This window comes from Rutidosis leptorrhynchoides, chromosome 3 (assembly GCF_046630445.1).
Source record: "Rutidosis leptorrhynchoides isolate AG116_Rl617_1_P2 chromosome 3, CSIRO_AGI_Rlap_v1, whole genome shotgun sequence".
NCBI classification, from domain to species: domain Eukaryota; kingdom Viridiplantae; phylum Streptophyta; class Magnoliopsida; order Asterales; family Asteraceae; genus Rutidosis; species Rutidosis leptorrhynchoides.
The window spans coordinates 664,176,828-664,201,491 of record NC_092335.1 but is presented as its reverse complement, the minus strand read 5'-3'; the positions used below and the strand labels follow the sequence as shown (position 1 = coordinate 664,201,491).

The 24,664-nt window shown below is 34.9% G+C and overlaps 1 protein-coding gene across 1 annotated transcript; it reads right to left on the bottom strand.

Annotated features, from left to right (window-relative positions):
- Window positions 1-1,076: 1,076 nt before the first annotated feature.
- On the bottom strand, window positions 1,077-23,042 carry LOC139902574 (uncharacterized). Its single transcript, XM_071885181.1, has 3 exons — window positions 22,202-23,042; window positions 20,699-22,115; window positions 1,077-1,848 (listed from the first exon to the last, which is right to left on the bottom strand). The coding sequence occupies exons 1-3, from the start codon at window positions 23,040-23,042 to the stop codon at window positions 1,077-1,079; spliced, it is 3,030 nt and encodes a 1,009-aa protein (XP_071741282.1).
- Window positions 23,043-24,664: the final 1,622 nt, after the last annotated feature.

The window sequence follows — 24,664 nt, the reverse complement described above, 5'->3', positions numbered from 1 at the left end:
CATTATGGGGTGTTTGTTTTTGCGATTTAAGTCTGATTATTTGATTATCACGTTTTATAAATCACAAATAATTTAATTTAGTGTTTAGCAAACAAATAGCAAGAATTGATTTTCTGCATTTTTTCCGCTTCAAATCGTGGATTTCCTGCAGCATACTCATACCTACTGCAAACAAAACGACATTATGGATTTGTTAGGATGGTTATTAAAATTACTGTAGTACCTTTATATTTAGGTGACGTTGAGTATATATAATTGAAAGGTAGATTCATTTGATAGGTGAATGTGTATTGTTAATTGTTATTTTATAATAAATATATATCACTACAATTATTATTATTATATATTATATATTACGAAGTATATGTATATATTAAAAATGTTATATACAGTATTATATATTGTAAAAAAAATATCAAATTAAAATTATATACTCCGCATTATTATATTATAGAAATATATTACAAAATGCCTAGATGTTACCGCTGTTAAATTATTTTTAAAGAGTTGTAATCACTTGCATTCATAAATTTGCTTGAAAACAAAGGGACCAATGAGAACACGACATGTGGCTCGAAAATCACATGTGATTGAAAAAAAATTCCGAATTTTTTTTTTTGAATTTTTTTTTCGATTTTTTTTTTAAATCATATGTGATTATGCATGTCAATCACATGTGATTATGCATGGCAAATCCAATCACATGTGATTGTACAATTCAATCACATGTGATTGTGCAGGTAAATCACATGTGATTGTAAAAAAAAAATTTAAAAAAAAATTTCAAAAAAAAATTTAAAAATTTTTTTTCGAAAAAAAATTTTGAATTTTTTTTCCCAATCACATGTGATTTTCGCGACACATGTCGCGCTCTCATTGATCCCTTGAATCTCAACTTAATTTATGGACTCAAATGAATATTCCTCTATTTTTAAAACGTCAACTTTATATGTATTTTTTTAGAACGGCCGATTCGAAATTGTTCGTGGATAAACATCCACGTGATATTGAGTATTGAATAATTGATTTGATAATTTTCCAATGAGATCATACAGTACATAAATAGATGCTGAATCTTAGCTGGCTAACCAATTGGAAGATACTAGAATATGGGCCCTTATAATTTTGGGCTTACAAAACATAAATATAATAAACCTATGATCCAAATATCGGCAAACATTCCCCGCAGTTGGAGCGGGAGTAGCACGAACGCTCAAACTGGTGCGAAACTCGTTAAAAAGTGCAGTAGGAAGTCCTTCGGTGAAGATATCGGCGTACTGATAGCGTGATGGAACATGAAGTACCCGAACGTGGCCCTTGGTGACAAGATCGCGTACAAAGTGGATGTCAATCTCTATGTGTTTGGTGCGCTGATGCTGAACCGGGTTACTCGACATGTAAACGGCACTGACGTTGTCACAATAAACAAGAGTAGCAGAAAATAACGGGCAGTGGAGTTCACGAAGAAGGTTGCGAATCCAACATGTTTCTGCAACGGCGTTAGCTACGCAACGGTATTCTGCCTCAGCACTGGAACGGGATGGAGTCTGTCGTCGTTTGGATGACCAGGACAGTAGGTTATCACCTAAGAACACATAGTAACCGGAGGTGGATCGACGAGTGGTCGGGCAGCCTGCCCAGTCGGCGTCAGAGTATGCAACCATAGATGTAGTGGAGGAGACGTGTAACTGGAGGCCAAGATCCATAGTACCATGAATGTAACGTAGGATACGGCGGAGGGCAGCAAGGTGTGGCTCGCGAGGGTCGTGCATAAAGAGACAAATCTGCTGAACGGCATATGAAATATCTGGGCGAGTGAAGGTGAGATACTGAAGAGCCCCGGCTCTGCTGCGGTATAAGTCAGATCCTTAACAGGAGGACCAGAAGAGGTGAGTTTGGTGCCAATGTTTACAGGTGTTTTGCAAGGATTGCAACTAGCCATATCGGCGCGCTCTAGAACCTCAGCGGCATACTTCTTCTGAGAGAGGAACATCCCAGAAGAGGTGCGCTGAACGGAGATGTCGAGGAAGTAGTTGAGAGGGCCAAGGTCAGTCATGGAAAACTCTTTGTGAAGAGAAGCTATAATCGTCTGAAGAAAGTCTGGTGATGAGGCGGTCAGGACGATGTCATCCACATATAGTAGTAAATAAGCAGTGTTGGTGCCCTTTTGATAAATGAAGAGAGATGGATCACATCGACTATGCTGAAAACCGACGCGATGGGCGTAGCTCGTGAATCGTTGATACCAGGCACGAGGTGCCTGCTTAAGTTCGTAGAGGGACTTGTGAAGAAGGCATACATGATCGGGGCGTGTAGGGTCTCGAAAACCTGGGGCTGAAACATGTAGACGGTTTCAGAAAGGTTTCCGTTGAGAAACTCGTTCTTAACGTCTAACTGATGTGTAACAACCCAACATCGAATACCGAGACTCGACACATTTTTTTTTTAAAAGCAAGTAAACTGGCCAGGCCAGGCGCGCGGCGCGCGCAGACATGCGCGGCGCGCGCAGACATGCGCGGCGCGCATTAAAGCATGAAACCAGGTCAGAACTAAAACATTGGGTCAGGCACCTGCACTCCCAGTATGCGCGGCGCGCCCCAGTATGCGCGGCGCGCGTTACTACATAAAACGGGCTGTTTGCCAAGTTTTCACATAGAAGGCCAAAACCTCCAAACCCAAAACCACATAACATAAACTCGGTCACAACCCAAAGTAGTTTACATCTATCGAAGATTAGAGTTTACAAAAGGGTACCACGACCGTACAACACCAAAGTATTTTCGACCCATAAGTTTAAGTACCAAACAAAAGACGAGCATGGTGTTTGGGATTAAACTACCCAAACCCTAGGTCGAATTACAAAAGCCTCCTCTAACAATTCCAAAGAGGTAAAATCTCTAATCCAAGCAAATACCCTTGCCCTTGTCCGCGCCGGAGCCTAAAAGGTAAATAACGAGAGGGTAAACAATGCTTAGTGAGTGCCATAATTATACATATGCATATATAATCTATCTACTTGCATTCACTTGCACAATACCGCATACAAGCTAGCAATTTAATTAGCATACCACTCTCAAGTATAATGCTACAAATCCCCGATCACACAAGCTAGCATAGCAATAACATATAACTCGAACAATATAATATTGCGACACTACAACACACAACCATGGTTAACCAATTGCACAAAGGGATGGTACTCGAATTTCCCATCGGTGTTCATAACAACCATTAGTGTACAACCACATATATCACTAACCCTTGGACAACGTATATCCGTTCATAAAACTTTTAGTGTACAACAACATATAGCACTAATTGGACAACACATATCCTTTCATAAAATCCGTTATTGTACAACAACATATATCACTAATTCGGACAACACATATCCATTCATACAAATAAACACATCATATACGTACATGTATACTTATCCCACTCACCTTAACGCCAAGATGATGATTATGCACTTCCGAAAGCTTCAAAGCAAAGTACCTATTACAATAAGTATACTTTCAACACACAAACTAGTTGGAATAGACACCAACATTTAACACTTGAGCATTTAACGACCCGATTGCATTAAATGACTCATTTACACCAAGACCGCCCATTAATGGACAAGACTCATTATAAATCACTAAAAGCTAGTGATTATAGCCCGATATCAACAACTAACACCATCTAGGGTATTTTCATACCTATCTTGCCCAAACTAGGTCAACATTACCCATTTACAAATCTTTCAACATTTAACAAGTGTATTAGTGCCTAACAACACAATTAACACTCACAAATCCCAATCTACAAGACCAAACCCTAGGTTATAGAGATTAGGGTTTTCCTTTCATCCATATACCCAAATTCACCCATTTATTCCCCAAATGGGTCATACAAGTCTCAAGTAAACTAAACCCTAGCCATAACCAATTAAAACTCAAAACATAGAGTTAAGACTTACCAATACTATCAAACCGTAGCTAGAGACGTAGGGAACAACTTTAAAACTTGAGCTTATGCAAGATTCCTTCTTCTTCTTCCCCAAAATGAGCTTTCTCTCACTAAATCCTTACTCTCTCTCTAAATTGAATGTGGGAGTGATAAGGTGGGTGAAAATGAAGTTATGGCACCCATCAAACTGACCTTGGGGCCTTAAACTCGTTCAACAAGTGAAACTACCAAAATGCCCCTTTAAAATATCTAAAAAGGACAAAATGAGCTGTCGGCGCGTTATGCGCGCCACGCGTTAAGGTGTGCGCCGCGCACTTCCTGTTTCGCAGATTCCAGCTTCTTTTATGTATATACAAATGTACAATTCGGATCCGGGTCTTACAACTCTCCCCCACTTGATTCGGATTGCGTCCTCGCAATCCACGACGCATGACAAGCAGGAAGATATACCAAAACAAACTCTTTGGATTCCCATGTGAACTCGGAACCCTTACTAAGACGCCATTGAACTTTAAAGGTCCTCACCTCCTTGTTACGCAACAATTTAACCTTTTCATCAAGGATAGCTATCGGTTCTTCCACATACTCTAGCTTGTTGTTCAAGGTAATCTCGTCTAATGGCACCCAAGTCGAGTCATCCGCAAGACACCTACGGAGATGGGAAACATGAAACGTGTTATGGATCCCCGCAAGCTCTTCGGGCAACTCTAGTCTATAAGCAACCTCACCAACACGTGCCAAAACCTTGAAAGGACCAATAAACCGAGGAGCCAACTTTCCTCGCTTTCGAAATCGAATAACACCTTTCCATGGCGAAACCTTAAGCATAAACATGTCACCTTTTTGAAACTCAATCATTCGCCTTCCTTTATCGGCATAAGATTTTTGTCTATCTTGCGCCGCCTTAAGTCGAGCCCGAATCATCTCAATCTTACTATTCGTCTCTAAAACCAAATCGGTACTCCCGATTTCCCGTTGACCCACTTCACCCCAACAAATAGGAGTTCGACATCTACGCCCATAAAGCATCTCATAAGGTGGCATTCCAATACTAGTGTGATAGCTATTATTGTACGAGAATTCCACCAATGGTAAGTGCTCATCCCAACTACCACCGAAATCAATAACACACGCCCTTAACATATCCTCCAACGTTTGATTCGTACGTTCGGTTTGACCGTCCGTTTGAGGATGATACGCCGTGCTCATTTTCAATTGAGTACCCATATCTTTATGAAATTTATTCCAAAACCGAGACGTGAAACGAGTATCTCGATCTGAAACAATAGATATAGGAACCCCATGTCTCGATATCACCTCCTTGATAAACAACTTGGACAAAGCCTCCGACGATATCGTTTCCCGAATGGGAAGAAACAAAGCACTCTTCGTCAATCTATCAACTATCACCCAAATCGTATCATATTGGGTTCTCGCCGTCTTTGGTAACTTAGTAATGAAGTCCATGGTAATGTGCTCCCATTTCCATTTCGAGACTTCCAATGGTTGTAACTTACCATACGGCTTTTGGTGTTCGGCTTTAACTTGCAAACACGTGACGCATTATTCAACATACTTAACAACATCACGTTTCATACCGGGCCACCAATACTCTTTCTTCAAATCATAGTACATCTTCTTTGCACCCGGATGAATGGAATACTTTGACTTATGTGCTTCATCAAGTAGCACTTGTCGGTAGCCACCCATCTTAGGCACCCACACTCTTCCTTTAAAAGACAACAAACCATGCGGGCCTAAGGTAATGGACTCCGTTTGCCCCACGATTCGTTCCTCATGTTTATTGTTAACAAAAGCTTCAATTTGAATCTCACCGAGCTTCACAAGAAAATCGTTAGTAATAATCATGCGTAACGATCCTACTCGTATTGTCGGATGTTGACTCTTTCGACTTAACGCATCCGCGACCATGTTCGCCTTACCCGGATGATAAAGTATTTCACAATCATAATCCTTTACCACATCCATCCATCTACGTTGACGATAATTCAAATCTCGTTGATTAAAGAGATGTTTCAAACTCTTATGATCCGAATAAATCGTACATTTGACACCATATAAGTAGTGGCGCCAAATTTTCAACGCATGAACCACCACCGCCAATTCAAGATCATAAGTCGGGTATCTCTTTTCATGTTCCTTTAATTGTCGAGAGGCGTAAGCGATGACTTTATGTCTTTGCATTAGAACACACCCGATTCCATTTAATGAGGCATCACAATAAACCGTCATATCTTCAATCCCTTCCGGTAATACCAACACCGGAGTTTGACACAATTTCTCCTTTAATAATTGGAAAGCAATTTCTTGCTCGTTTTCCCAATTAAACCTCACGTTCTTCCTCGTCAACTTCGTCAAAGGAGAAGCAATCTTAGAAAAGTCTTGGATAAACTGACGATAATAACCGGCGAATCCAAGAAAACTTCGAATTTCTGTAGGTGTAGTCGGTTTTTCCCAATTCTTCACCGTTTCTATCTTCCCCGGATCTACTTGAATACCTTCTCGATTCACAATATGGCCAAGGAATTGCACTTCCCTAAGCCAAAATTCACATTTGGAGAATTTAGCATACAACTTCTCCTTCCGTAATGTCTTCAACACTTCACGCAAATGGTGTTCATGTTCCTTCATACTCTTAGAATAAACAAGTATGTTGTCGATGAACACAATTACCGACTTGTCCAACATAGGTTGGCACACTCAGTTCATAAGATCCATGAATGTCGCCGGTGCATTCGTAAGACCAAAAGGAATAACTACAAACTCGAAATGCCCGTAACGGGTTCGAAAAGCCGTTTTCTCTATGTCTTCCTCACGGACCCGCACTTGGTGATAGCCGGACCGTAAGTCAATCTTAGAAAAATACGTTGCACATTGGAGTTGGTCAAACAAATCGTCAATCCGAGGCAATGGATAACGATTCTTAATCGTCACTTTGTTCAACTCCCGATAATCGATGCACATCCGCATACTACCATCTTTCTTTTTCACAAACAAAACCGGGGCACCCCATGGCGAGGAACTCGGTCGAATAAAACCCTTTTCAAGCAACTCCTGGGTTTGATTTAACAACTCTTGCATTTCCGTTGGCGCTAAATGATAAGGAGTTTTAGCAATGGGAGTAGCTCCCGGAACCAACTCAATGCGAAATTCAACTTGTCTTTCTGCCGAAACACCTGGTAACTCATCCGGAAAAACGTCTTCAAATTCATTAACCACCGGAATTTCACGAATGGATGGTGGCTCATCACGAGTATCAACTACATGGCAAGAAAAACCATACCACCACCCTTAAGAAAACGTCGAACCCGTGCATAAGTGCATAATGGTACGAGTCTTCTCCGCTTATCGCCATGAATAATCAACTCTCCCCCACTTGGGGTCTTCACACGAATGAACTTATCGTGGCATGCAATATCGGCTCTATAACGATCGAGCCAATCTATACCCACAACAATATCAAACTCACCCAAAGTCATCAGAATGAGATCAATTTTAAATGTTTCGGTACCAAACACAACATTACAATCCTTACACACATCAACCCCTAGCACCGTCTTACCATCCGCTATTTCGACTTCTACCGGATGACTTAACTTAGCTAGCGGTTTGTTAAGCTTAGACACAAATAGAGGTGACACAAAAGACAAATTAGCACCGCTATCAAATAATATCCTTGCCGGATTAGAGTTAACCATGAAAGTACCTGAGATAACTTCATTGGATTGCTTGGCCTCATCATTGGTCATCAAATAATTTCGCCCCCGAGCCGTACCCGCCGCCTTCTCCAATTTCTTAACATGATCACCCCGCAAATCAGGACACTCCGTCCTTCGGTGCCCTTCCTTACCACAATTAAAACAAGTGAGCTTGGTTGTAGATGATGGTTTCGGACAATCACGAGAAATTTGACCTTTTTGCCCACAATTATAGCAAGTGACCACGTGACCACCGGAGACACCCTTCTTCACACTACCAACACTCTCACTCACACCCTTACTCTTCTTGTTCGAATGACTAGTAGCTTCAAATTTCCTTTTGCCAAAAGTAAAGCCGCTTTTTCTCAAAACGAGCGACTCAAAACCTTTGGCCATATTAAACAGCTCATCAAAACTTTTCACCACGTTCACACTAATCTTCTCTTGATAACTATCGTTCAAGGTTCGGTAAAAGTCTTCTTTCAACATTTTATCATTCCCAACATACTCCTGGCAAAATTGGGTCTTTGACAAGAAAATGGATTTGAGAGTGTTCAAATCCATCGACCCTTGACTCAAGGCACGCAACTCGTCCTTAAGTCTAGTAAGTTCGACCGAAGTTCGGTACTCTTGGAAAAACTCCGCCTTGAACTCATCCCAAGTAAAATTCATACATTGTTCTTCGCCATAAAGTTGGATTTTCGCATCCCACCACAACTTAGCATCACCTCTCAACATGCTACAACCATACCTCGTCTTTTTATCAAGAGGGCATTCACAAGTACGAAAAGCCCCCTCCATATCGGAGATCCACCGGGCACTCTTAAGTGGGTCCCGTTCACCCTCAAAAGTAGGAGGTTGAGCATCTTTGAAGTTCTTATAGAAAAAGTCTCGCTTTCCAACGTTATCCTCTTGAAGGAAAACCTTAATTTGTTCCTTTACTACGTTGACTAGTTGCTCGTCAATGGTATCTAGAAACATCTTCTATGGTATCTAGAAACATCTTCTAGGAAAGACGCATGATAACTTTTCAAAATGGCCTAAACCTTGGCCGTGAACTCGGGGTCCTCGCTCGTGCCCCCATTATCGGTGTCGTGTCCGTTTCTCATCTTCATTCTATAAAACGGAAGAGGTTAAACAATGAAACGAAAAGACATGACACATACATAAACACATATTTACCTTACCGCCCCATCTCGCTCAACAATCGTTGTACAAATCTTGTTTGACACGATTTGCACCCGTAATAATGGTAGCTAGTCATTACTATGCGAGCACATCGCATTAACTCACTAGTACAACGTCTATCTCGCTTGATGATAGCAAATACAACACAAAACAATTAGTGCAAGGTTAGATCACATAAACCTAAGCACTAACAATTCCCTATCCGACCCGAAGTCCTACAAGTCCCGCATAAAGCGCACACACGATCAAGTCTTAGTCTAGGCACCTATCTCAAGTTGCCTAAATCCCTTAGACCATGATCTGATACCACTTGTAATAACCCAACATCGAATACCGAGACTCGACACATTTTTTTTTAAAATCAAGTAAACTGGCCAGGCCAGGTGCGCGGCGCGCGCAGACATGCGCAGCGCGCATTAAAGCATGAAACCATGTCAGAACTAAAACATTGGGTCAGGCACCTGCACTCCCAGTATGCGCGGCACCCCCCAGTATGCGCGGCGCGCCCCAGTATGCGCGGCGCGCGTTACTACATAAAACGGGCTGTTTGCCAAGTTTTCACATAGAAGCCTCCAAACCCAAAACCACATAACATAAACTCGGTCACAACCCGAAGTAGTTTACATCTATCGAAGATTAGAGTTTACAAAAGGGTACCACGACCCATACAACACCAAAGTATTTTCGACCCATAAGTTTAAGTACCAAACAAAAGACGAGCATGGTGTTTGGGATTAAACTACCCAAACCCTAGGTCGAATTACAAAAGCCTCCTCTAACAATTCCAAAGAGGTAAAATCTCTAATCCAAGCATATACCCTTTCCCTTGTCCACGCAGGAGCCTAAAAGGTAAACAACGAGAGGGTAACAAATGCTTAGTGAGTGCCATAATTATACATATGCATATATAATCTATCTACTTGCATTCACTTACACAATACCGCATACAAGCTAGCAATTTAATTAGCATACCACTCTCAAGTATAATGCTACAAATCCCCGATCACACAAGCTAGCATAGCAATAACATATAACTCGAACAATATAATATTGCGACACTACAACACACAACCATGGTTAACCAATCGCACAAAGGGATGGTACTCGAATTTCTCATCGGTGTTCATAACAACCGTTAGTGTACAACCACATATATCACTAACCCTTGGACAACGCATATCCGTTCATAAAACCGTTAGTGTACAACAACATATAGCACTAATTGGACAACACATATCCTTTCATAAAATCCGTTAGTGTACAACAACATATATCACTAATTCGGACAACACATATCCATTCATACTAATAAACACATCATATACGTACATGTATACTTATCCCACTCACCTTAACGCCAAGATGATGATTATGCACTTCCGAAAGCTTCAAAGCAAAGTACCTATTACAATAAGTATACTTTCAACACACAAACTAGTTGGACTAGTCTCCAACATTTAACACTTGAGCATTTAATGACCCGATTGCATTAAATAACTCATTTACACCAAGACCGCCCATTAATGGCCAAGACTCATTATAAATCACTAAAAGCTAGTGATTATAGCCCGATATCAACAACTAACACCATCTAGGGTATTTTCATACCCATCTTGCCCAAACTAGGTCAACATTACCCATTTACAAATCTTTCAACATTTAACAAGTGTATTAGTGCCTAACAACACAATTAACACTCACAAATCCCAATCTACAAGACCAAACCCTAGGTTATAGTTATTAGGGTTTTCCTTTCATCCATATACCCAAATTCACCCATTTAACCCCCAAATGGGTCATACAAGTCTCAAGTAAACAAAACCCTAGCCATAAACCAATTAAAACTCAAAACATAGAGTTAAGACTTACTAATACTATCAAACCATAGCTAGAGACGTAGGGAACAACTTTAAAACTTGAGCTTATGCAAGATTCCTTATTCTTCTTCCTCAAAATGAGCTTTCTCTCACTAAATCCTTACTCTCTCTCTAAATTGAATGTGGGAGTGATAAGGTGGGTGAAAATGAAGTTATGGCACCCACCAAACTGACCTTGGGGCCTTAAACTCGTTCAACAAGTGAAACTACCAAAATGCCCCTTTAAAATATCTAAAAAGGACAAAATGAGCTGTCAGCGCGTTATGCGCGCCGCACACTTCCTGTTTCGCACATTCCAGCTTCTTTTATGTATATACAAATGTACAATTTGGATCTGGGTCTTACATGATGAACCGGCCAATGCCGTGAGATAGCCAAGCTGAGAACTGTCCGAATCGTGGCCGGTTTAACAACTGGATTGAATGTCTCATCGCAGTCAATACCAACCTGTTGACTGTGACCGTTATCAATTAGACAAGCCTTGTACCTACTCAAAGTACCATCAACATTAAACTTGTGCTTAAAGAGCCACATAGAGCGAACTATGTTCGTGTCCGAGGGGCGAGGCACAAGTGTCCAAGTACCGTTTTTAATTAAAGCATTATACTCTTCGGTCATAGCTTGTTGCCAATTGGGGTCTTTAAAGGCATGGGTGTATGTTTTAGGAGTGGGTGAGATAGTGGAGACGTGAAGGTTTAGACGTTGAACAGGTTTGGTTGTGCCGAGACGATGACGGGTGACCATGGGGTGAGTGGAGTTGGTGTTTTGAGTGGGAGCAGGAATTTGGGGTTCACGGTTGGGATTAGGTGGTATAGGTTGTGTAGGAGGAGAGGGCGGGGTAGGTGGAGTAGGTGGATCTGGAATAGTTGTGGTTTATGTGTTATTTGAGGTGGCAGTGACTGGGTTAGACAGGGTGCGGGAAAATAGATTAGGAGGAGGTGGGTCTAGGAATTCGTAAGTTGGAGAAGGAGAGCTCGTAGTGGTTCCATACGGGAATGAGGTTTCGTCAAAGGTGACGTGACGAGATAGGATAATTTGGTGGTGAGACGACCCGTCCTATTCCATAAGGACGAATACAATAACATATGATTACATTGCGAGGTATTTGACCTCTATATGATACATTTTACAAACATTGCATTTGTTTTAAAAGACAAACTTTCATTACATCGAAAGTTGACAGGCATGCATACCATTTCATAAAATCCAACTATAAATGACCTAATCTGTCATTTGATTAATCATAATCTTTGTTGAACTCAACGAATTGAATGCAACGTCTTTTGAAATATGCCATGAATGACTCCAAGTATTATCTTTAAAATGAGCAAATGCACAGCGGAAGATTTTTTTCAATCCTGAGAATAAACATGCTTTCAAGTCTCAACCAAAAGGTTGGTGAGTTCATTAGTTTATCGTAATCAATCATTTCCATAATTTTAATAGACCACAAGATTTCATATTTCAATTTCTCATAAACATCATGCATGCATATAGCCATCTGCATAAAAATCATTCACATGGACTGAACATCTGGTAACCGACATTAACCATAATGCATAGAATATCCCCACAGACATCATCGTCTGTATAATAATAATCTCGAAGTACTAAAGCCATCCATAAACATGAATGAGGGTTGTTAGGCCCAATAGATCTATCTTTAGGATTCGCGTCAATTAGGGGCCATTTCCCTAATTCTTAGGTTACCAGACTTGAAGGGCGATATTCAATTTCGATAATCCAACCATATAATGTAATTTCGATTACTTGTGTCTATTTCGTAAAACATTTATAAAAGCACATGTATTCTCAGTCCCAAAAATATATATTTCAAAAGCATTTAAAAAGGGAGCAAATGAAACTCACGTTAATGTATTTTGTAGTAAAAATACATATAACGGCATTGAACAAGTGTAGGGTTGGCCTCGGATTCACGAACCTATATCATTTGTATATTTATTAATATACATAGTTTTAATCAAACAAATATATATATATATATATATATATATATATATATATATATATATATATATATAAATTTATTAGTTATATCCTTTTTATATTAATAATATATATATGTTTCATATATTCATTTTGTATATAAAAATATTAATTTTGTTAAGTTATATGAATTAAATATATTTTTAATATATATATATATATATATATATATATATATATATATATATATATATATATATATATATATATGTGTGTGTGTGTGTGTGTGTGTGTGTCTATATATATATATATATGTATGTATGTATATATATCATTTGTATATTAATAATAGTAGTTATAATAATACCAAAATAATATTAACAGTGGTAAAAATGATAATAATTATAATACTTAATAATACTAATAAGATATTAATGTTAATAATTCTATTAATGATAATAATATTGATATTAATAATTATAATTGTAAAAATATTAATTTTACTGTTAATGACAATTTTGATAATGATTTTGATAATTATATAATAATAATACTCATGATAATATTAATAATCATACTTAAGTTAATAATGATAATTCTAGTATTTATAAAATGATACCAATACTAATATTTATGAAAATAATAATAAATTTCATTATCTTTATAATAATAAAATGGTAATAATCATAATCATAATCATAATCATAATAATAATAATAATAATAATAATAATAATAATAATAATAATAATAATAATACTTATACTAGTAGTAAAATGATAAAGTTATATTTTAAATGGTAATAATAATATTAGTAATAACATTAAAAAAAATCATACTTGTAACTATAATCATAATAATAATAAAATGAAATTTCTATCATAATACTCATATTAGTAAGAATAGTCTTAATAATAATAATAATAATAATAATAATAATAATAATAATAATAATAATAATAATAATAATAATAATAATAATAATAATAATAATAATATTAATAATCATAATATTCGTAATATTTAGTAATAATAATACTAACAATAATAATACAAATACTTAATATTAATAATAAAAATAACAATAATAATAATAATAATAATAATAATAATAATAATAATAATAATAATAATAATATTAATAACAATAATAATAATAATTATGATATAAAAATACAACCTTTGAAGACAAGCTAGAAAAAAAACGCCACTGCCCGGGCTCGAACCCGCGACCTCCCGCTCACCCGCAACACTCCCCACCATCCGTCTATTTTTGGTCTTCTGATATGATACCCGAAAATATATATATATATATATATATATATATATATATATATATATATATATATATATATATATATATATATATATATATATATATATATATATCCCATCTCTATCTGTTTCCAGTTTCTTTTTCTTCTTCACAATATTCAAATTGTTCAAAGCTTTTAACAATTGAAACAATCAATGACTAAATACCTTATGTTCTTTGATTGAAACAGAAGTGACCAGTTTAGGAGAATTGAATCAAAAGAAAAGAAAAAAATATATAATAGAATAGCAGCAGTAGCTGTTACGCGAAGAATACAAGAACACAAACTTTGATTATGAAATCCGAACACTTTTAGACAAAAATTAATACATGAAATATGTAATAAATCATCCATAGAAACTTCCTATATCATTAATTGATCCAGAAAATTTACAACGAACTCGAATTTAATGAAGAACAATGAGTTGACTTTTTTATTTTAAAACTTTGACTCGCGAATTCGAACTAATTTTGAAGAATTGAAGGCTGAAACTTTGCAGATAGTTTTAGTAAAATATTCCTAACAACTCTACATTTTTAGATTTTGAAATTTCGTTTGATTTCGAGTTTTTGATAAAATGGAGTAAGAACAGAGGTACGAGCTTTATAAATCTGAGTTTTTTGTTTTAATTTCCACAATGCAGTCATTTAATATGTAGATGGAATTGAATAATTGAAGTAGAAACCTGATGTGATTAGTTGAGATCGACTGATAACAATAACAACAGTATTCAATCTTGAGCAGTTGATGAAAGGGATTTGATCAGATAAAATTAACTGGAAATTGATTTTTTTAACAGATTCATACTAATCAGAGACTTTTGTTATCAATAATTTGTTTCCATCTGAAAATCAATTTATAAGTATAATTTAAAAAAAATAAAGATAAAGATACTAATAATGATATTAATAGAAATAATAATAATATAACTAATAATAATAATATTAATATTATCAATTACTACTAAAAATGATATTAATAATAACAATAATAATGATTTTAATAAGTTTGATAATAATTTAAAAATAATGATAATAATAATAATAATAATGATAATAATAGTATTATTAATAATACTAATAATAATACTAGTTATAATAATATTAATATTATTTATGATAATAATATTAATAATAATAATAATATAACCACTTATCTATATCTATCTTCTATATATATATATATATATATATATATATATATATATATATATATATATATATATATATATATATATATATATATATATATATATATATATATATATATATATATATCTATATCTATAGTAATTGAGTCCTAGAATCATAAGTATGGTGTATTAAATACATTTACATTAATAAATTTACCCACGTAATTTAATAGACTGGTAAAAAAGGTTAAAATTATTATGATAAAAATGTAAAAAAATAAAAACCATATTAAATAAAAATATCATAAATAAATTTTAAGCAATTAATAATCAATAAATGTAAAACCTTTCATTTTCTAAGTAACGTAAGTAATTTTTTTAGCCTATAAATATGTCTATATACTCATTAACCCAACTCAATTATTATTATTTTTTACTCAATATAACCACTTAACAACATGGTAAAAATTTATAATTTTATTATCTCTCTATATATATATATATATATATATATATATATATATATATATATATATATATATATATATATATATATATATTTAGTCCTAGAAAATTAAGTATGTTATAATAAATAGAATTAACTAAATAAAAAAATATAAAATAGTAAAGTAAAAAATTATGAATTATTTATGAATATAATGATTATTAGATTATTAAATACGTATCATTTATGAATAACTTAGCTCTTGATTTTCATAAGTATGAATTACCTCTTGCATTTATCATCATAGTAAAAAAGTTAAAATAAAATCTACCCATACTAATAAATTTATAGACTTATAGATAAATTTATATTATCATAGTTAAAAAGTTTTAAAACTAATCTATCAATTTTAATAAATATATTTAAATATATAGAATTAAAGAGAGATTTATATCAACATTCATAGCACATTACCGTTTATAATTGGGTAATTAAGTAGATATAACCCTAAAAATAAAGAATTGGTATAGGTGACTATTGTAGAGTTTTATAGAATTGGTATAGGTGACTAAAGTTAGTCATACTTTGCAATTGAAGTAATTGATAGAGTTTTATAGACATTAGTTATTTGTCATCGTCATCATGAATGATTTGTTCTTTCAATGTCAAACATCCATCCATCACATTATATATATATATATATATATATATATATAATTGGTGTGGAATAAATTTTTATCTTATTTCACGTAATTTTTATCTTTTTTGATAATTGTTTAGAATTCACTTAAAGATGTACATTTGATTTGTGTGTAGTTTTATTAATATATGTATATATGAGTGCACTTTCTTTGATAGTTGTTTTTATCTTTTATGATGGTTGCCAACTCTTGCTCACTAACGATTCGATACATAAATTTTAAAACATTAAAATTTGGAGCAAGTCGTGCAACGCACGGGCATTGCCCACAAGTTCATATCAAGTTTCATGTATATATATATTATATTAGAATTAATGATATTAATGATACAAATATTAATATTAATAATAACATTAATAATAATAATGAAAGTAATGATCATAATACTAATATAACATTTATACCTTAATTGGTAATTACATATAATATATTAACCTTACATTTCATTAATTATGTAATACTTATTTTATATAATAACATATTTGAATATTTAACATTTATATATTTTATATATATTACAATATACATATAATATTAGTTATCTATAGAAATCATATATATATATATATATATATATATATATATATATATATATATATATATATATATATATATATTCAATATTCATAAACATATATATATATATATATATATATATATATATATATATATATATATATATATATATATATATATATATATATATATATATATATATATATTCAATATTCATAAACATGTTTTAAATACACGTTGCTAGTTATTTACATATTTAATAACCAACATTCCAACTTATTGTATGTATTCAAATTATGTTATTTATACAAACATTTTAATAATCAAATTCTATTGAATAAAAAAAAATGTTTCCGCACGTTTGAAACTAAATGAATTGAATATTATGAAATCCAATTCTCCACTAACTTTTGTCTAGTTACCGTTAATTAACACATTTGTTCTTACTTGTAAATCACTTTACCATTTTTTTCGAATATTGTTAAAAAGAACATATTTCTTAAATTATAGTGGACCTCATAACAGAGACCCGTAATCATAATCACAATGTATAATACCCCGTCAGAATTCACTAACGGAATATTAACTCTTGGTCCCACAGTTTCGCGGTCACGCCCTCTATATGAGACGTTTTCGAAAAGTATTCGCATTAATCATTAAAACAAAGTCATTTATTAAAGAAAATGTAACTGGAAACATTTGACGTCAATGACTAATGTATATGAACCCAACATCTTAAAAGAAAACTGTTTAAATGCGAATATATGTTCTTGAAATGAAAACGATAAACATGCTGGACGCCGTCCAGTTCTAACATCAAACAACATATAACTTCAAATAAAGCGGAAGCACTAGCTCTATGTACCTGAGATGAAACATGCAAAACGTCAACGAAAAACGTTGAGTGAATCTACAGGTTTAGTAAATCATTTCTTAAGTAAGGCCACAAGATTTTCTTAGAAAACATCATTGAAAAAGTATACATTATCATGAGCACTTGATTATAAAGCTTTAACCTTTGCGTGAGCCGAGCACACGTCTTTAGTTTACCCTATACTGGCGATACACCGATCAAGTGTACGTGTTACAACTACATAAGCACCTGTTTAACGTTGCGGTGAGGTTTGTCAAACCTAACGGTACCGTCCCTATAAGTCGAGCTTACAAAGTAATTAATATAATCAAGCTAAGGGATTTTTGATCTGAACTCATATATATATATATATATTCTTTGTAAGTTACTTGTGCCAAACACGTAAAACATTTGTAAAAAGCATGCATCTCATCCCTGTAAAAATGTAGTAGGGACTGTAGACTCACCTTAGCAAAAGCACTCGTAAAGATCTTAGCAAATCGTACTGTTGTTGAAACTCTCGACTGAACAACGCAACCTAATCAAGTAAATCATCTTAAGTATACTAGGTCAAAATTTGTTAACCCATAGTGTACGCAAAGTCCTAGTGCTCAGACTGACTCAACGAACAAGTAAAAGTCAACTAATCCAAGCAAGTAAACAAAAGTCAACCAAAGTCAAACCAAAAGTCAACTCGGTCAAAGTGGTCAACTAAAGTCAAACATCTCAGTAGGTCATGCAAACATAGTCAATAAGTCAAACCTAGGTCATATAACATGTTATAGCTCGTAGTTTAGCAAATCGCATTTTCCGCACCTTGTAACATACTTTAGAAATTCGTACGTCGTAAAGAGATACATCCATAACACATAGCACATAAATCATATAATTATGATCAACTCTAGATCATAACTAGACTTAAAATTTATTCCAAAAAGTCCGACCAAAGCCTCATACGATGATTAAAAGTTAGAATTCAGAAGGGATCAAGTCTGAGTTCATTACAGAAATTTCTGCTCGCGCGTCAGTTTTTAAACATTTTTCAAAAAATATAGAAAATAGATTTTAACGAACGGCTAATTGGTGTCATCTCAAGATATCTCAAATTTAAGTGATAAAATAATCAGAAGCATTTCTTTAGCAAATTCGTATAGATTTTCAAAATATTACAGACTCATCAGTTTTTGACCATCAATCGGACATATCATATAGACGAGCATTTATCTCATGGAAAATCACGTTCTCGTAAGTTCTCATACAAATGAAACATGTCAAGTAACATATCAAATAACATATTCCAGAAGATAAAAGTCTAAATCAATTCCTAGTTCATTCTAGAAATTTTTATGTGAACTTAAAAACAGATCCAGCATACTTTACAAATCAAATATTCGTTTTATCATAACGGGAGCATTACATAACCTTTCGATGTGAATCTTTAGTCCAAATTGCATAAATTTTCACAAGGAATACATTAGTACACTTTATATAAGCTAAAACACATAGCATGCAACTCAGAAAATTCGGATTTCATGCAAACCCTAACGAAAACTTCGATTAAGCATATCTTGAGCATACGATAACGAAATCACGCAAAATCGGAGTCTAAAATTAATAACTTTTCGATATCTTTCTAATTAAACATATTACAAAGTCAGATTTCATATCAATTTAATCAGATCATCATTAATCAAATTCATTTTTCAATCAAACAACGTTAATTACGAAATCAATCAACAATTAACAACACTAGACATCATTAATTGAGCACTAGACTCTAATACACTATGTAATTGATCAAAAAAACTGAATTAATAAAGTTAGGGTTACTAATTATACCTCAAACAATTAAATCGAACACGCTAACGCGTAGAGAACGACGATTTAAACAACGTTCGTGTGCAAGCTTTCTTCTAATTTTTAGTTTTGGGTTGTGTGTGTGTGGGGGCTGCAGTCGACGAGCAAGGAGGGGAGGGGGAGAGCAAAAATGATCGACAAAAAAAAAAATAATGAGGGTTTTCCTCAAAACTAGCCTTTTATACTTTGAGTTTAGGGCCTAAATTAATTAAACTAATGACCCACTTAATCAAACAAGTCCACTAATGGGTGCATGGGGAAGGGTTCGGCCATGGGGCACTTTTATGGGTATCCTGGGCTCGTTTTGCTGATTTACTTGTACGCGCGTGGTCCGTTTCATCGCCGTTAATCGTACCGGGTCTCCGAAACATTAACTAGTCGTTGAAACGCAATCACTGAGTTTAATTCATTAAATAAATAATAAATTAAAAATAATTTTCTTAAAGTCAATAATTATCGTAAATAATTATTGTGTCATTTTTCTGAGTTCCGTAAATTGAAAAGCTTTCTAGACGATAAACTTAATCGTAACGTTTCTAGTTATTTCGCTAACCGAAATAAGTTCGTAAATTAATATAACATATTAATTCAAACATTCCTCTAATAAGTATGTATTTAATTCTATTAAACACATAAATCTAAGTAATCACTGTTAAATACTTAACGGATAATTAACGATAGTAAACGGAAAAATTCGGGTTGTTACACAATGTATCTGATAATTCAATCATTTGATATTATCTTTTAATTCCGTTGATAAATATATTAAACATATATTGAAACACATACGTTCATGTAAAGTATTATACATCCAATACTTTGTTAACGTTTTTAATTAATATACTATATATTATATACACAACTATATACACATAAATATTCGTGAATCGTCGAGAACAGTCGAAGGGTAAATGAATACATGAACATAGTTCAAAGTTTTTGAGACTTCAACATTACAGACTTTGCTTATCGTGTCGAAAACATATAAAGATTAAGTTTAAATTTGGTCGAAAATTTTCTGGTTGTCACAGGTGGGTAGAGAGTTCGTAGCAACGGTACCCCCGGTGATTAGATGGGTAATCGAGGAATATGCATGGAGTGGAGCGGGGTGCGAGTTTGTGAGTGGTGTGAAGATGGGGGTAGCATAGGCACCTGAAGATACGGAGGGAAAAGTAATTAGGTTGGTATTTGTACAGGTGAGTGTGAGGAACTTCATGGTTAATGGCAGATGATGGGAGAAGGTTGAGTAGGTAGGTGGCCATATGTAGAGCCTCGACCCAGAAAGTCGGTGGGAGGTGTGCTTGAAAGAGGAGGGTGCGGATGAGGTTAATTATGGTGCGGATCATGCGTTCGGATTTCCCGTTTTGTTGGGAGGAGTAGGGGCATGAGAAGCGGACTTGAATGCCATTTGTTTTGAACAGTTGAAGAAGTTGTTTATTGTCGAATTCACCACCGTTATCACATTGAAAAGCTTTTATTTCAGAGTTGAATTGAGTTTTTATATATGTGCGAAATTGATTAAAATTTTCAAATACTTCCGATTTATTTCTTAAAGGAAAAACCCATAAGTAGTGTGAATAATGATCAAGAAATAAGACGTAATATTTATAACCACTTAGGTTCGGTATGGGCGAGGCCCATAAGTCCGAGTGAACAATATCAAACAATGAAGTAACATGAGAAACATAACTACTAAATGAAAGTCTCGCGTGTTTACCAAGCTGACATGCATGGCAAAGTACGGAATATTTCGTATTATTACACGCAATTGAATTACTAGAAATAAGATGACGAAACACATCAGTGCTGAGATGTCCGAGACGCTGATGCCAGATGCTAGGAGTGGTGAGAAGAGCATGATGAGCTACGGTAGGTGGCTGAGGCGTGAGCAGATAGAGATCTCCGGTGCTGTCATTACGGAGGAGTAGGCGGCGGGTCAAGTAATCCTTCACAGAAAAACCAAATTCGTCAAAGGAAACAGAAACTTTGATATCACGGGCAAATTTACGTACAGATATAAGGTTTTTGACAATATTAGGGGTGACGAGGACATTGGGCAAGTGTAAGGGTCGGTTTATGTTAGACAACACACTATGGCCAGTGTTAGTGACGGGAATAGAATTCCCATCGCCAACGGTGATTGAGGGGTACATGCAATGATTAAACACAATACTTAAATTATTAATGCTTGAGGTAAGGTGAGTGGACGCACCGATATCCATTATCCACCCCGAATTACCGTAATCAGGAAGAGTCGTGGTAGAAAAAGCATTTGGAATTGAAGTCTCTTGAGTGGATTGGGCTGTTAACGCATATGGGCTGACTTGCGAATGCCCAACTAAGAGTGAACTTGGCTGAGATGAACCGGACAGAGCCTGACCAGGCCCACTAGCGAATTGGGCTGATTGGTTAGAAGTAGGAGTAGTTTGCGGTCCAGGAAAAAACTGCCCAGGAAAATTAAATCCGTATGGACTATTGAGGGCTAGACTTAGTAAGTGATTTGGGGTAACTGAGGAAATAAGGCCTGCATAATTAGCTTGAGGAGTTGCCAGAATCCTGGTGGGCCAATAACTTGGGCCAGAGGAGTCCGTGGCCCAAAAGCTGAAATATTCTGGAAACTAGGCCGATTAAAATGTTGTTGGGCTAATAGATTCTGTTGGGCTGCTATAATACTTAGCAATTTGGCCTGGCTATTACCTGTAGTTCGATTAAAAATGTTATTGTTTACAGGATTTGAGTTTCCTGTCCGAGAAGGTTGCGTTACCTGATGAATGTATCGACATTTTTCCCCAAATCGGCAGTGACCACGGGAAAAATTGTGACAAACCTGAGTGGTGGTGTTCGAGGCCCGAGGCGAGATAGATGAAGCAGCTTGGGCAAGGAGGGCTGTGGGTGCCGAAGGTGTTCCTTGTGAATCATTTAAGACACGATTCTTACGTTGAAGTTGCATATCTTCGAGAGTAATCATATATCGAACGATGTTTAGGTCAGGGAACGGTGATCGGTGACGAATAATGTGAGTGGCATGAGGAAACCGGTCGTTTAAACCATTGATTGCATATGTGACAAGCTCTTCATCTTTGATGTTAGACCCTAGATTAGTGAGCATGGCTGATATGGAGTCTATGCGTCTGAAGTATGCTTCGGTGGTTGAGTCCCCGATGTTAAGGGAACGTAGTTCGGTTATGAGCTTGATGATTTTGGAGCGAGAATTATCAAGGGAAACATTTTTTAAGAACTCCCATGCGGCATGAGATGATGTTGGGTGAGAGTTTAGAAGGCGTTCAAGCAAAGGTTCGGAGATGGTGAGGAATATCCACCCCATAACGACCGTATCGGCTTTCTTCCATTCCTCTGATGGTGGATCAGATGATGTTGTAGCAGCCAAGAAAGAGTCTACGTTGAACGCGGCACAATGATTGCTAAATAATTGGCTTAAATGAGTGTAGTTTAATTTGGTGAGATCTAGTTTAATAGGGATGAGATGAGTTACAGAGGTTACAGTATAGATTTTTTCATATTTGTTTGTTGTAGACATGATGAAGAACCAAAAAAAAAAAAAAAAAAAAATTGAACGTAAAAGAGAAGTTGCAGGTTTAGATTTTGTGATTAGGGTTTTTGAAGCAAGCTGTCTGATACCATGTTCGTAGATAAACATCCACATGATATTGAGTATTGAATAATTGATTTGATAATTTTCCAATGAGATCATACAGTACATAAATAGATGCTGAATCCTAGCTGGCTAACCAATTGGAAGATACTAGAATATGGGCCCTTATAATTTTGGGCTTACAAAACCTAAACATAATAAACCTATGATCCAAGTATCGGCTTACAGAATAACCCGGAGGGGTATTAACCAAGTTCGTGATCATATTCTATACATACATGTTTCAAAGATATTCTCAATAATCCTCACACACATATTAATTCCATATGAGCATGTATCATGTGAAAAATCATGGTAATCATCCCGACGAGGCTCGAACCCGAGATCTCTCAAAATTCAAAAAAAACCTTGAGGTACCACTTAGAAACAAGTGCTAGTGGTTAAACAGATGACATATGTTACTCGTAAAATAATAAATAAAAATGTCGATTATATTTCACATATGTTGAAGTAAAATCAATCATATATATAATTAGTGTAATTTTATGTTGGTATAAATTACAATTCATATTGAAATGTATCATTAAATATTAAATTCATAAATAAATGTATCATTAAGTATTGAATTTATATATTTTATAAATTTTAAAAGATGTCCTTTTTGGTAAATATACACGTTAAATTACTAAATAATCTTATTTTTCCAAACACTCATAAAGTAATTATTTAATTATAATGATTTAAAACTGCATAATTAAATCCAAGCATCATTTATCACAATCACGTTTTGCTGCAGCTGATTATTTGATTATGATTATCTAAAATGCATAATTAATTTTCGTAACGCAAATCCAAACACCCCCTAGGTTAATTCCTTTGTTAAGAAAAAATCAAAAATAAAAAGAAAAAAATTTAAGCCATTTTAATGATGTCATTAATATTAATTAAATATTATATTTATTTTAGTTATTTTTATTTTTGAAAAGCAAGAAAAACTTTTATTGATATCTCAGAATATTACAAGGCCCTATAGTCTATACAATAATTTACCGTGTTTGGATATAACTAAAAGATACAATCGGATTCCTATATCTTTGCTTGGACAAGGGGCCACTAACACCACGTCACTTGTTAAAAAAACGAGCTGGAAAGTAGCACCCATACAGTACTGCATTTGCGATGACAAAGTTGAGAGATACTTCCATTTAACCAAGTGAAAGTGGGGAGCCAAGCCAAGAAAAAATATAGGGAGTACACGTGAATTTGGCCAACGGTGGGCCAACAGCGCCTATGCTTCCGAGTTAGCCAATACCCGTTCCTTGGGCGTTTGATGAAGTGTAGTATGAGGGGTTAACTAGCCATTGTTGCCATTCGATTGATGATTTCTTTGACCTTTTTGAGATCCATGCGAAAGTTTGAGTTTGAATCTCGGATAGGATTGTGGTGATGTTCCATTCCTTTTTATTAAAAACCTTGATGTTACGATGTTTCCATTAAATATAAATCGAGGCCCATTTGGTGGCTTGCCATATGCACGAGCCGAGTTG